At 38.4% G+C, this 14220-nt stretch overlaps 1 protein-coding gene across 2 annotated transcripts in view; it reads right to left on the bottom strand.

Moving 5' to 3' along the window:
- LOC116844891 (agrin-like) overlaps positions 1-14220 on the bottom strand; it is an 853814-nt gene that overhangs the window by 113234 nt on the left and 726360 nt on the right. For both annotated transcript variants that reach the window (XM_032817052.1, XM_032817137.1), the window contains exon 6: positions 3464-3697. In XM_032817052.1, the coding sequence (XP_032672943.1) occupies positions 3464-3697 (234 nt within the window). The remainder of the gene's footprint in view (positions 1-3463; positions 3698-14220) is intronic.

The following is a 14220-nucleotide window of genomic DNA, read 5'->3' as shown; positions in this document are numbered from 1 at the left end:
GAGAGAGAGAGAGAGAGAGAGAGAGAGAGAGAGAGAGAGAGAGAAGAGGACCGCAGGGGAAAGTAAGGAGGGAGTGCGGGGATATTCTCGTTCGTGGGTGAGTCTACGACTACTTGCGGACACGAACGATGACAGCTGTGTGGAATATGGCGTATTAAGGGCTAGATATATAGGATGCGCGCCTTGGACTACACTACTAGATTGGGCGAAGAGAAATGATGGCAGTTTCACCGGCGACGTTTCATCGATATTTCAGGAGTTGCTCAACATTCCGCGTCACGGTGAAATAAGTTTCAGATGTGAATTAATGATGAAATCTCGCCTCTTCCCCTCTTTTCACTCCGAACTTCTTTTCCTCTCCGCGATTTCCGGCTCATCATCCGGAGGGTGGTCTTCCTCTCAGGCCAGGAATTAAGCCCGCAGACTCAAGTTCGCAGAGACATCGAAGTGTTAATTAAGCGCCGAGGGGGAGAGAAACAAAATGATGACTTCCGATTCGACTTTTGCCGATAGAAATTAGAAGCTTGGAACCGGACGGTCGGTCAGCGAGCGACTGAGAAATCGATATCAATTTGGGCGAGAAATTCCGAGAAGGGACGGCAGGAAAGCTCCGAGTGGGAACAAGGGTGATGAGGAGGCGGATTGTTAAGGGACGGTTAAGGGAAGTTCAGTTACAAGCTCGGAATCCCCGCCGGCAGTGTGACGGATCGCTATAACAGAAAGGCAAATAATTGCAATGAAATATGGCGCAGAGATGAGTGAATGTGACGTGTGGCGGTGAACAATGTGGTGACGTAAGCAGCTCTATCCACAGAGCGGCGATTCGACCGAGATGCTAACTTGTTGATACTGTAATGGAACGTGACGGGCTCTGCCGGTGAAACGGCGGCGGCCCGCTCGAGGGCCTTACGAGAGAGCCATTGCGATGCCACGCGAGAACAATGGTGATTCTTTTGTGTAGGGCAAACCGGGGCTATATGGCCCCAGGGATATGTTGCTCACGTGCATTTTTTAGTATTAATCTTGAGAGGAATAGTGGGTACAAAATTGCGAAATAGTTCTTTTAGAACATAAATACTTTTCTTTTATTAAAGTTAGAATAATATTGCAGTTAAGAAATAGAAAAGAAAATTGATTTGGTAATAGCAAAGTAAATTTTCGAGCCTCTTGAATTTTAATACTGGGATTTTAATACAAAAGGATTTAATTGACGAAATCAAAATTTGGTTAGAATGGGATTAATCAAACCAAATGTTTTTATTTATTTAATATAAATTATAATAAAAAAATTTAATTGCTGCTATCTTGCCTTATTTTCTCAGTTATATATTTGCTTAATCACTAGCAAAGCAAAATAACGGCAATTAATTTTTTGGTTGTAATTACTAAACATTTGGTTGATCCCATTTTAACCAAATTTTAATTTGTCAACCAAATCCTTTTTTCAGTGTATTCTCTATCGTGACTGAATAAAATTAAGCGAGGTATTATTGGCTAGAATGAAATTTCTTGGAAATATATGATATACTGTTTCTGGTAATAAATGCAACTTTCCCTCATAAAATGTTTGAAATATAGCATATGGACGGATGAGGTAAAGTTGGTTCATATTTAAGGGCCAGCAGGAGGGCTGTGGAGACCTCTCGCGGAGACTCTGGAACTACTAATTAGGATAATTAGGATATTTTATACGTGGCCTATGCTACTAGGTAACTGAACCCAGTACCAAGACAAGATGGCTATGTTGCTGCTTGTTCGTATTTTGATTATTATGAAACAAAATATACAGTTAACAGGGTCGTGGACATTACATACATAGAAGAAGGTTGCTTCTATCATGTCACATTCAGTCGCAACAATTAGTTGCCTGAGAAATTGTAACTTCGAAATTCTAAACCATAGGACATTTAGCCTTGGTCTCCACTACAGTCGAGAACGAAACGAACACTTTTTCGCAGGTGAAGTTGGTAAGTCATCCAATTGTCACACTTAAGAATCGCTGTTCACGGACTTGCGCAGTAATCAATTATGACAGCAGCCGAAATGACAATACACGTGGCGTGAAAATAAATTTCATTCATTTAAAGTAAAAATATATTAACACATTCAAGAGTATTGTGGGTCAAACAATTGCAATAATGGCGCTTGAGGAATTGAAAATCTTGTGTTTCATATAATAATAGATATTCGATAATCTCTAAACTGTAAATCTAGGAAAAATGTAAGTATGAAAAAATGTGAGAACTCTCTTTGTCCTTCTGCCTCTCGTATTACTTTCATCCTTATACTTTTTCTGGATTTTCAGTTTAGATTGTACCAATGGACAAAGTCTCTTATTATTTGAAGTACAAGATTCTTCAATTCTTCGCATCATTTTTCAATTCCAGCATCATTATTTCAACGGCTTAACGCAAAATACTCTTAGATATATTAGTGTGTTTTCATGTTGCTTTGATAAAATGTACTTTCGCGTCGAGTATTGTTATTTCGACTGCTGTCATAGCCGCGCAAGTCCGTGAGCAATGATTCTCAAATGTGACAACTAGATGGGTCACTAACTTTACTGGAAAAAAAGGTGTTCGAACCGTTTCGCTCTCGACAGTACAACATCGATTTCAAACCAGCAAAATAAAATTGCCGTCGCCTACATGACCGGTGTGTTTACGTTTGACGCTGCTTGTCGCATACCGACTGAACGGTCCAAGCCGCTTGAGCGTAAATATCCGTACCCGAAAGCACAATAATTCCCGCTTTGTATGTGAGTAGGAAACAATACTTTCAAAGAGCACTTAATAACAGAGACTGATCGATCAGTCTCGGTTTAATTTTCAATTGTTGTTGGTACATATTGAATTTGACTCACTCTCTTACATTGAGATACTCAAATCAAGCGATTGTTCTTTAATCCTCCCGCTACCAATTTTGTTTTTTAAAGACACAATTTTTTTTTACTTTCACTTCATTGAATATATTAATATATAACAAAGTTTTAGCAAAAAAATTTTAAATTTTATGTTTTTGAGAGGGCCTTCGATAAGCGACGCAGGTGCAGAGGTAGAACAATCTGAACAAAAAAATCTTCTACCATATTTCAAATTATTACGTACAATTTTGAATTATTAAGCAAAGTGAATTGGTAAATAGTCACGTATTATACAGTAGATGAGCTGCGATGTGACGTTTACCGACGTGTATGCTTGTGATCATTCACCAATCTTCTCTCATTAATAACTCAAAATTTTACGTCAGATTTTAGAAGACTTTTTGTTCAGATTGATGTGTTCTACACACACCGCGGCTCTGTCGTCAATTACTGGACATCCTGTATAAGCGCAATAACGATTAAGCTCCCGAGGAGCGTGTCGTAAGTAAATTTTACCGCGTGAGATCGTTTCTTCCTGCGCTAAGCTGACGCGTTCGCTCGAGTTTCCGTGTACCCGCAACAGTATCGAGAAGCGCTTACCGCATTTGCCATGAAATGCCACAGTGATGTTAGCACCTTTCGTACACGCGGCTCGATTTAGGTCGCACAGTGTCGGATAGTCGATGCCATCCGTGCCGCAGACATCGTTCGATCCCTCGTGGTTCCCTAAATTCGGGCAGGATTCCAGGCATTCGCAGGTCGCCTCGCTGTTCTTGCTCCGCACGCAGTGCGAGCCTTGCGAGCAGTTGAGCTTCGTGCACGGATCCTTGACCTCTGCAAAAGAGAGCAGACCGGAAGCCGTTCGAGATTAGTTTACGTTGAGATATAATTTTATTAAAACTTAATCATACTCGAAAGCAATCGTTCTTCTTGATTTTTCCTCAAACTTAATTAATTTACGATCAGGGTTGGGTAACAATGAGTTAAAAGTTGAGTTAAAGAGTTAGTAACTTGTAAACTAACTTAGTTAATTTTAAACGAGTCAATTATTAAATTAAACTAGTCATTCTCTCTTTAAAATGCATTAATTTTAACTTATATTAACTCTCTTTTATAAAAATAATTTATCAATGTTACAATCATTGCAGGCTGCGAACAAAGTAGAACAAGGAGAATAAAAAATATTGCCAGGAGAATTTTTCTTCGTTTTTCTAAGCGCCAAATGTTCTTTCCTTGGAATTTTGAACACAATAAGTCGATTATTTGTAAAAGACTTTTTCCGTTATGTTACATAAATTTATTATACAGTTAAAAATATAAACACATGTATTATATTTCCGTAACTAACTTTTAACTTTAATAAACTAATTCAATTTTAACTTAACTTTTGACTCAGTTTTTGTTCATGTAATCTTTAGCTTACTTTAACTAAACTAAGTTAACTACTTAATTTAACTAAGTTAATTTTACAAGCCATTATCTTTAAACTTGATTCAGTCAAAAAGAAAAATTAATTCACCCAACCCTGCTTACAATTCGTCCAAACGTTGCAACATTTCTTCATTAAATGCGTATATATTTATTTTCACATTATTTAGCGCTTTATTTAACGCTTATATCTATTATTTATTTTCGCATTATTTAGCGTTTATATCTATTATGCTCTTTTATTTCTTATTACGCTTTTATTTATTATACTACGATCTAAAATAGTTTCTGATCATATGTGCACGCATGTAACGTCTAGAATTGCCGTTAACGAAGATAAATGTTAATGAATTTATTAACAGGACGCTTCTCGTTGAATTTCCTGCTGCAGATAGACTCGCGTAGCGATCGCTCGATTTGATGATCATGAGACAAACTATCAAAGCGATGGTAGATGGAACGCGAGACTCGCATTGCGCAAGACGTCTGTTTCTCTCTCTCTTTCTCTCTCTCTTTCCTTCTCTCGCTCTGTATTATTTCGCCCGATAATGTGCACAGCGGAAACGAATTGGTAATAGTACGATAATCCGTTGACGAGAGCAGTTCGATGTTACGGTCAATCCCGTTGATGGAAGCCACTGACGGCGACGTTGAAGTAACGAGACGAAAGCCAATGACGAATAGGATCAATGCGTTTCACCGCGCGGTATGCTTGCCGAAGACAATCACGGCGATACGTAGAATTTAATGCTCTCATATTTGTGGATTGGAATTGTCGCATCCAGTTTACGACGGAAATGTCAAGTGGCGTGTAATCCTTCGTCTCTGGTGCATCCCGCGGAATGTACCCCGACACGTCCGCGGCTTCTCGACGTTCGCGTGTTATATCGACCCGCGAGCGGTTTCTTCTTCCGGACGCGCTGCAGTGCGATTATCTTTGTTAGGCTGGCAAAAAAATCGTAATGGTGATTGCACCAGAATCAAGGCCTGATTAGATGTTAATTCACTGCTGCATCCTCGACTTTAGTGTTCGAGCGGTTTAACGAAAACATATACATTGAAAATTAAGTAATTTACGTCAATCTAGCACCTTATGTATAAGACAACAAATAAATAGTCTTTCCCTCGAGCAAGTAACGTCAGTCAGCGGCAAGTTAAATGGATGAAATGTTTCCTAGAGCAAATAGTACAAGTTAATGATAAGTCAAAGAGTAGAAATTTTAAAGTTTTTCTGATCGGACAAAATAAAAAAAAGGTTAAATGAAATAAAAGTATCATATTTTTATATTACATTTGTTTTTTTATAAATATAACTACAAACGCGCAAGAAAGAACGATAAGTTAAACGGTATTGAAGTATTTACTGGAACAAGTAGTACAAGTCAATGATAAGTCAGATTATAGAAAATTTTCATAATATATGATACAACATAATGTAATACAATAATGTATTAATTTGATATATTATATATAGAGCATGACGAAATATAATACAATAACGTATTAGTTTAATATGATATATAATATAATATAATTTACAAAACACAGGAAACATTCTAATATTTAGAATATATTAAAATATCTTTATTTTTGATATGTCAATCTTCAAATGAGATTATACGTAGTGTTAAATGTCATTTTTTCATATATAAACAACGACATATAATTTTGTTGAAAAAACGTTAAATTTTTGAATTATAATAATGTTATAATTTAATTTGAATGTTATAATAATCTTATAAGAAGTACAATATGTGATTATTTTGGTGATAATGATGTATTTTCTTCCAATATTTGAAAATATATTCACAATTCAATATTTTTTGTATTTTGCATTAATAAAAATTATTTTTGAATAATAAGAATACAGGTTTTTCTTCATTGAATCATATAAAATAGATGTTTGCGAGTAACTTGTCTTGGTTACGTCATATAGTCTCATTTAAAGATTAACATGTCGAAAGGAAAGATGTTTTCCAGACCAGAATGCTCTTTTTCTGTGTTATAGCACAATTTTGGTGTAGCCCACTTTTGCAAAGAACTTTGTGAGAGAAAATATGATTTTAACGTGATTCTTACTGCAATATTTTCCCCTTATAGTTGAGAGGAGGATAGGAGGTGCTAAATTGACGTAATCCTCTTTTGTCATAATGCGCTGACCTCTCCGTCCGAATACACGATACATGCGCGCGTGAAAAAGCCGGTTTTTCGGCGTGACGTGCAACGGCAGCTGTGGCTGTGGCATTGACGGTGGCGTGTGCACGGTCGAAAAAATTCGCGGGGCTTAATCAATGATATTTTTCCTGTAACGCGAGTCCACACCCACCGGCCACCGGCCACCGTCGCCGGATGTAATTGCGGACTGTAAACATGGCGCGAACACGAGCGCGAGAGCGCGCGGCCGTAACGTGCCGTGAAATTAAATCCGCGCGATTCACGATGGATAAACTATCGCCCACCCGGGATTCATTCGCGACAAAATTTACGCGGCGCCGCATTTTTGGCGGGAAATGGACGCGTGGCGTCCCGGATCGCGATGCCGACGGCGGCAGCGGTGGCGATGGGCAGCGCATGGTGTGTAGTGGATCATTAATTGGCGGCGCGCGATCCCTAAGGGCCGTCACGAAAGAGAGAGTCCGTGGTTTTGTGCCTCGTGAAAATTTTATCGCGCGCGTACACGGGAGAAAATTCGCTGGCTCTCGGCTGAATATTTTCCACGGGTCGGCCGCGGCACGAAGCGTGCGCTCGTATAAACGACGAGATGCATTTCTCAAGGTAAGTGGAAGCGACGTTTTGCGCTCGCTCGCGGCATAAATCGTTGACACGTGACGCGGACGCGGCGGGAGCAGGCCGACCTGACGGCTCTTCACCGGATATCTTTTTCTCGAAATAGCGGAAGGGAGGAATCGCGTGCGTGCGTGCGTGCAAGGTAGAAGAGCGAGCGAAGCAGCTCTTTGGGAATATTTTTGCTTATCATTATTGAGTACCCGAAAACAGAAATTTTTCGATTTCTCTAAGTACAGCATAAATTCCAATAAGAACGCTCAAATTAGTCACAAAATTGGTTACTCCGTGATAATATCTATTGGAGATCCCCTTTTCTCATATTCTAAAGATGAGTTCTCTGTCTAGAATCGAAACAGAAATACTATGGAAATTCGCACTCTTTTCAATCGGTATACTTTTACGGTGTTAAACAGAGAATCCCATTTTTATATCAAATATTGTATTTAATAGAATAAAAATATAAAAAAAATGCTTTGAAACACTGTATGAGTTATTATATTATGAATAATAATGAAATATATTTTAGTTTACTAAATTTAATTTTACTAAATAATGAAATTATTTGAAAAAATAATATATATGCGTGTGTTTTATTTAAAATTAAAAAATGTGAAAGGTTGAAAAAATGATATTGGGAAAACTTGAGATTTTTCATTTAGTATCGCATGTTTGAAACATTATCCGCATAGAAAATTTTCTGGTATCTAATTGGAGTACATTTCAATTTCCCCCAAAAATTATGAGTTCTGGTTGAGAAATCAGAAAATTTAAATTAATGTAATGTGTGGATTTGTTTGGATAAGTGTAATGTTTTAAAAATGTGATTCCAAGTAAAAAATCCCAATAGATCCTATTTTCTTTATCATTTTTCTAAAGTATAAAAAAAGTTTTATATAAAGATGATTATACAGTCTAAATTTTAAGAACAATAGATTTTACATTTCTATATAAATCATGATTATAAAAGTACTAATTACTACTTTGTTATTCTTTGTGTTTCCTATCTTCCTTTCACCCTTTCCGGGCAACTTTTCTTCTGTCTTTGGGTTTTCCACTTAGAATCACAATTACAATTATTTAAAAAATCAAAGTAGATTTCAGTTAGATTCCATAAAATTTTCTGTATTTGGGATAAGAATAGTTTCCACTTAGTATCGCAATACGGTACCCCTATTTGGAACAAGTTTAGATAATCTGATCGGAATCTATACTACAGTACAATGTTTGGGGAATTTCCATACGGGTAAACGCGACACGAAAATGCGTTCCTCTATCTATCTCACTATCTCTCTCTTCCTCTTCCGCTATTTCGCGTAGACCACATTGTTGCCCAAAAAGTTGCCTCGCTAAATTAGCGGCCGTTAGTTTCGCGTTGCGCGAGACGTTGCACACACGTTACACGCGCTCCACTTCGAGCTGCGATCGAAGAGAAAATGAGCGCCCGCCACCCGTCGCAAATATCCACGCGCGGACTCATAACTCGCGCTTCACTTCACAGCACGCTAAAAGGACTGACAACAGCCCCTTCTCGCGTTCTCGTTAATTTGCCAGACGCGCATAGACGCGCCGAAGTTCCTTGCGCGGAGAAGTTTCGATACTTTTCGTGAGCGAGCAATCCAGCTCGGTTGCGTAATCGCGTAACAACCACCGGGCGATGCCGCTCGTCGTCGTCGTCGTAGCTAGTCGTCATCGCCGTCGTCATCGTCGTTGCGAATGGAAAATGAAGGGGTTTGTTAGGCGCGCCGGGGATAGTACCTGTCGGGAAAATGTAGCAACAGTGGGATATCGTTAACGTGGCGCATGCTATCAGCAGGGCGTACGTTATCATTGTACGCGGCTGTCGCCCACTGCCGCCCCTTCTGCAAATCAAATCCGCCATCCGACTCGCCGTCGCCGTTCGCGGCGCGCAATTATTCATTCCGCTCCTTCGAGTGTCTCCCTTTCTTCGTCAGGATAGCGGAATCTATCTGCCGGTCGCGCGTATCTGCGGGTACGTTTGTGCATTGGTGTGAAGGTGTGTGTCTGCGCGCGCACCCGCCCGCCCGCGAGTAGCGCGCGGGGGATTATTTTGCAGCCTCGTGGCGCACATGCTGGCGAGAAACAAAGCGATATATGGAAATAGAAGCGGAGAGTTTCTACGCTACGGATATCAGCGGTGTCAATTAGGAACAGTAATTGGAAATTCAAGCCGCCCAAGCGTTCGCGCGCTGAAGGTGCCCCATAAATGGTGAGAGAACGCTATTCTCGCGGCATTAACGAGGATTTCATGATTCCACGCGCCTTTTCCCCGATCTGCCCCCAACTTATTCCCCGATCTGCCCCCTCCGTCGTAATCCTTTCATCGTTATTGTCGAATTTATACAAATTAGACAATACACCGTTCAGGCTTTGACGATCGAGTCGATATGTCGTCGCAGCGATCTCAAAGTCGAATTGGCTCCGTTCGATCGGATTAAGGGGTTTTGTTAGGACTGACAGAAATAAAAATCTGACAGGAGTAAAAAAATTAGACAAAATCTAGGGAGTTGTGAAAAGTTGTTACTTAGGAGTATGAATTCTTTCACCTAATTTCTCCTGTTAAAATTCTGCAATCTTTTAAAGGATAATAATCGGTTATACGGTGTAATATCTTTTTTTTACAATTATCTCAATATGATTCTCTAAATAGTGATATTTCAAATAATATATTAGGAATACCCACATAAACAATCAAATATGTAAAAAGTATTCTTACACTGAAGTACTTAAAAAATATATATAATCTTATCCTTCTAATTCTTAGTGGAATCCGTTTATATATGGTCTCAAGAAAATTCTTTTTTCCAAAGGAAAATATCCTAAGTACAATGTTATTCCTCTTTATTAAAAAAGGAATAATCTTCCGGTAAAATTTTTGTCTAGAATATGAGATTACAGGAATTAGCATTTTGCAATTTTCCTTTTGGCTTTAGAAGAATTTTCTTAAGGTCATATATAAGAAGGATTCCACTAAGGATAAAACATTTCCTCAGTAAACAGTAAACAAATATTCTCTTAATGTGCTGAATTTGTGGGTGGATAAGACATTAAATTTACCTTATGATTGCTTACAAAATAAAATCTTGGTCTATAGACCTTTAAATTTTATGGTGAAAAATACTTTATTATTTGTGAATACATTGAGAAAAAATACTTACATTAATTTGTGAGACATAAAATTCATTTCTGTGAAACGAGAAGTTTACTTCTATAAAAGAAAGTTTGTTTCTGTGTGAATGAACTTTGCATCTCATATAAGTAAATGTTCAAGTTTCTTTTTTTTCAGAGTGTATCCGTAATAATACACCGGGAGAGAAAGTACTCGGACATTTATTTGCATGGGGGATAAAAGCCCATTTCACACAGAAATAAACTTTGTTTCACAGAAATAAGCTTCATATATCCCACAAATAAATCTTCAAGTATTTTTTTTCAATGTATATGTCGTGTAACTCCCAGGACTACTTCCAATCGCTTATTCGTCGCGCGTCTCGTTCTCTATGTTAATCGGATATATCCCTCAGATCTCTCCACGCGTATTTCAAAATTCACCACCATCTTTTTCTTTCTCCCTTTCTCTTTTTTTTTTTTTAATACGTGGCCGGCACGGAGTAATCTGAGCGGATAACTGACGGTTTATGTAAAATACATTACGGCCGGCCTGTCGGCCGACGTCGCGCTTTCGTGACGTTAAACACGGAGCCCTTTTCGATAAATGGCATTTGTAAACCGCGGGCGCGCTCTCGAGCATCGCGCCCGCGTCTATTTAATCCTCTTTGATTTTACTCCTCCCTCCCCTATCTCCCTCCCCCAGAGAACTCGCGCGTTTTGTTTCCCGCGGCCCCTTTCCCCCAATCTATCTATCCGCTCTTCTCATCCTCTTCCTCCTCCTCCTTCCCCCCTCCCTCTCTTCCACCCCTAATCAGTGATAGCGATGCAAAGCGGCGGAACGTCATTACGGGCGTCGAAAGCCAGTAGCTGAGCCGGATGATTGATCGCGCCCTCGTTTGCATTCAATAACTCCCCGCCGGTGTATTTTCGATTTGGCATTCACCGCAACCCGATTATCGTCGTTAATGCATTTAATTCGCCGGTCAGTCGTCGTGCCGCTCCGAGCGATGCATTATTAATTATCGGTATGACAAACGCAATTAGCGGTCGCGCACCTCGCGCGGGAGGGGAGAGGGAGGGACGGCGTCCGGGAGCGCCGGGTTGCGGGTCGATTTGCTTCTGATGTAGCGGCGTTTTTCCTAATGGAGCGAACATTTCGCCCGCGTGGACGGGAGCTCTTTTATGTCGCGTCGTGGACGAAATAATGGGGCGATTAATGGCGGTGAAGAAAATCGCTATCGAGCGAGCCTCTAAGAACGACTGCGACGCGAATGGAGGACGACTGTAACGAGTGAGTGGCGTGTGTGAAACGAACGCGGAGACATCGACGACTGTTTGCAGCGATGGTGGACAAATGTGAATTTATGGCTCGGTATTATTTCACGCTGGATCAATCTCTAGAAGCTCGATTCGGTTTTCAATCATTCCCCGACGATAAACTGGCCGTTTTTCACGGCTGGGATATGTTGTAACGCTGCCAAAACGTTGGCGAGGAGTCATGGGCAACGACGGCGATTATTTGGTTGATGAATAATTCATTGGCATCGAATGCAGTGAGGTTAAATTTGCAAAGGAAGCAGTCTCTCTCACGCTTGGCTGTTTAAAGTGACTGTATTCATAAACTAAATCTATTATAAATCTCTTTAAATTCTTTGTTTTGAAAGCCTATCCTGGTACGTGTGTTGACACTGTCAAACATTGTCCCAACATTTAGCAAAAATATATTCGCTCCAACATCGGCATTCTGTTCTTACTTGTTTAATAATATGTTTAATTTAGTTGGATACTTTGAGAGTTCGTGTATTTTTTATAGAGTCTTGTTAAATTTCGACAGTACATTAATCGAAATATGATCGATACGTATATCTGCAATTAGAAAAAGATAGGCCATGCCGAAACTGAGGTAATTGAAGTCGAAGTTAGCACTGCTTACATGTATCACAGCTATGGAAACGGTTTCCGATATCACGTTTTCAATTCCAGCAACCAAATTACTTTTACGATTTTAACCAAAACAAGAGGACGATAAAAGAGACATGTGAAAATATTGTAAAAAAAATAATAACATTGTTGACCATTCAGTTGTCAAGAAATTGATATATAAAGTATACAGTTTATGATAACGGTTTATGTATATGACAGCTAATCTGTAATGATTTTGTAATACATTATGCACTATATATCTTTTGATACTTTTTGGTTAAATATCTTCTTAAAGATAAGATAGTTAAATAATCTTAAAGACCTATAATAAAAATGCGAAATATAAGATAAAATATGAAAAAATCAACGTCACGATTCCTAATAGCGTATATTATATATTGAAAATCATATATTTATAAACATTTAGTATAGATTTGTAGAGCTTTTTCGTGTTGTACTAACCATTATTTAATATAATTTTATAGTAATATCGTCGCGAAACAATTATCTCGATGTCACATTGAAAATTTTGTCGACAAAATATGAGTTCTTTTTGCAAAATTTATATCATAATGGTTGCACTGAATTACTTTTAAATGTATTTTTACACAATAAAAGTACATGCAAAAATAAATTGGAACATCGCTTAATATATGACAAAACGAAAAAAGAATGCCAAAATTGACATCTCGAGTTGTCGATTATCGTAAATATTTGTCTGGCATAAAAGTTTTGCAGTTTGTACATACCGAATGTATTTGTTTTACTGGGAGAAATTAAAAAAACAATATTATACGCTTTTACAACTAAATTTAGAAGTTTAGAAATATACGAAAAGTTCACAGAAAGATTTCTATATGTGCATGGTTAGGTTTTTTCCTAGATATAGGGTAAAACAAAGCAAAATACATTTATATAAAATCTATATGTATAAGAAATATGAAAAGGATAAGGTAATCGTGTTAGCGTTGATCACCTGTATAGTTATCGACATTTTCGGAGTTCCTCCCCTCAAGGGGATGCCAAAGTCGATGACGGACTCCAAAGATGTCGATAACATAGAGATAATTATCATGGATAAACACTAACACTAACACTAACTCCATCTTTTCTGAATTTCTTGTACAAATAGATCTCATATAAATGTGTGTTGCCTTGTTTCACTATATTTGTGAGAAAACCTTTTGTAAGAAACCACGCATATATGGAAATCTTTTTTTGTAAATCTTATATATATTTTTAAACTTCTAAATTCGGATCCAACAATACTCTTTAAAAATTTCCTGGAGCAAGCATACGTCCGTTATTTATTAGTTGTAGAACTTTTGCACCCGTCAAGTGACAATTTGAGATAGAAATTTTTAAATTTTTGTAATTCTATGCAATCAATACAGTGTGAATTTTGCAGAAGTCAGTATTTTGTCGATTTCAAATATGTCATTCCAAGTGCAGTGCTCATAAAATTGTGACGACTTCTATCAACCAGGGATTTGAACTCTTAATTAATTGAATTTGTCTCGAAACATGAAGCGAGCCGTTTAGCTAACTTAATATTTTAGAGTCGCGTACAAAATGAATAACAAAACTATAGAAATAACTTAAAAAAAAAATTATATTAATGGTATCTGAAGTTACATTTTGTTTAGCGCGTGCATATCGCAAAAGTCTCATTTGAATATAGATTAGAATTACATGGAACACTAAGCAGACTTTCTTTTTCAAAGAATGAGAGAGAGAGAGAGAGAGAAAATTTACGAAATTTCAAGCGACATTTTACACGAACCGGAAGAAATAAATGACGGGAAGATGTAGAGAACGGAAGAGTAACTTCAAAACATTCTAATGATCCCGCGGTTCTCGGAGCCAGGTATCGGGACGGGCGGAGAGCGAAATTAGATCCGGATTTAAATTGCGGCTGAAGTTAATGAGGCGGCTCAACTGAGAAATGGATGTTAAAGTTGGTGAAGTTTGGAAGCTGAGCAGGTACGTGGAAGTTCGGTCGGAAGCTGAAGTTTTTTTTGCCAACCGTGATAGAGAGAGAGAGAGAGAGAGAGAGAGAGAGAGAGAGAGAGAGAGAGAGAGAGAGAGAG

Source organism: Odontomachus brunneus, unplaced genomic scaffold (genome assembly GCF_010583005.1).
Source record: "Odontomachus brunneus isolate Ranch 3 - 2012 unplaced genomic scaffold, Obru_v1 Obru_scaffold_001, whole genome shotgun sequence".
NCBI lineage: Eukaryota > Metazoa > Arthropoda > Insecta > Hymenoptera > Formicidae > Odontomachus > Odontomachus brunneus.
The sequence above is the reverse complement of the archived record's forward strand: the minus strand, read 5'-3'. Positions and strand labels throughout refer to the sequence as shown.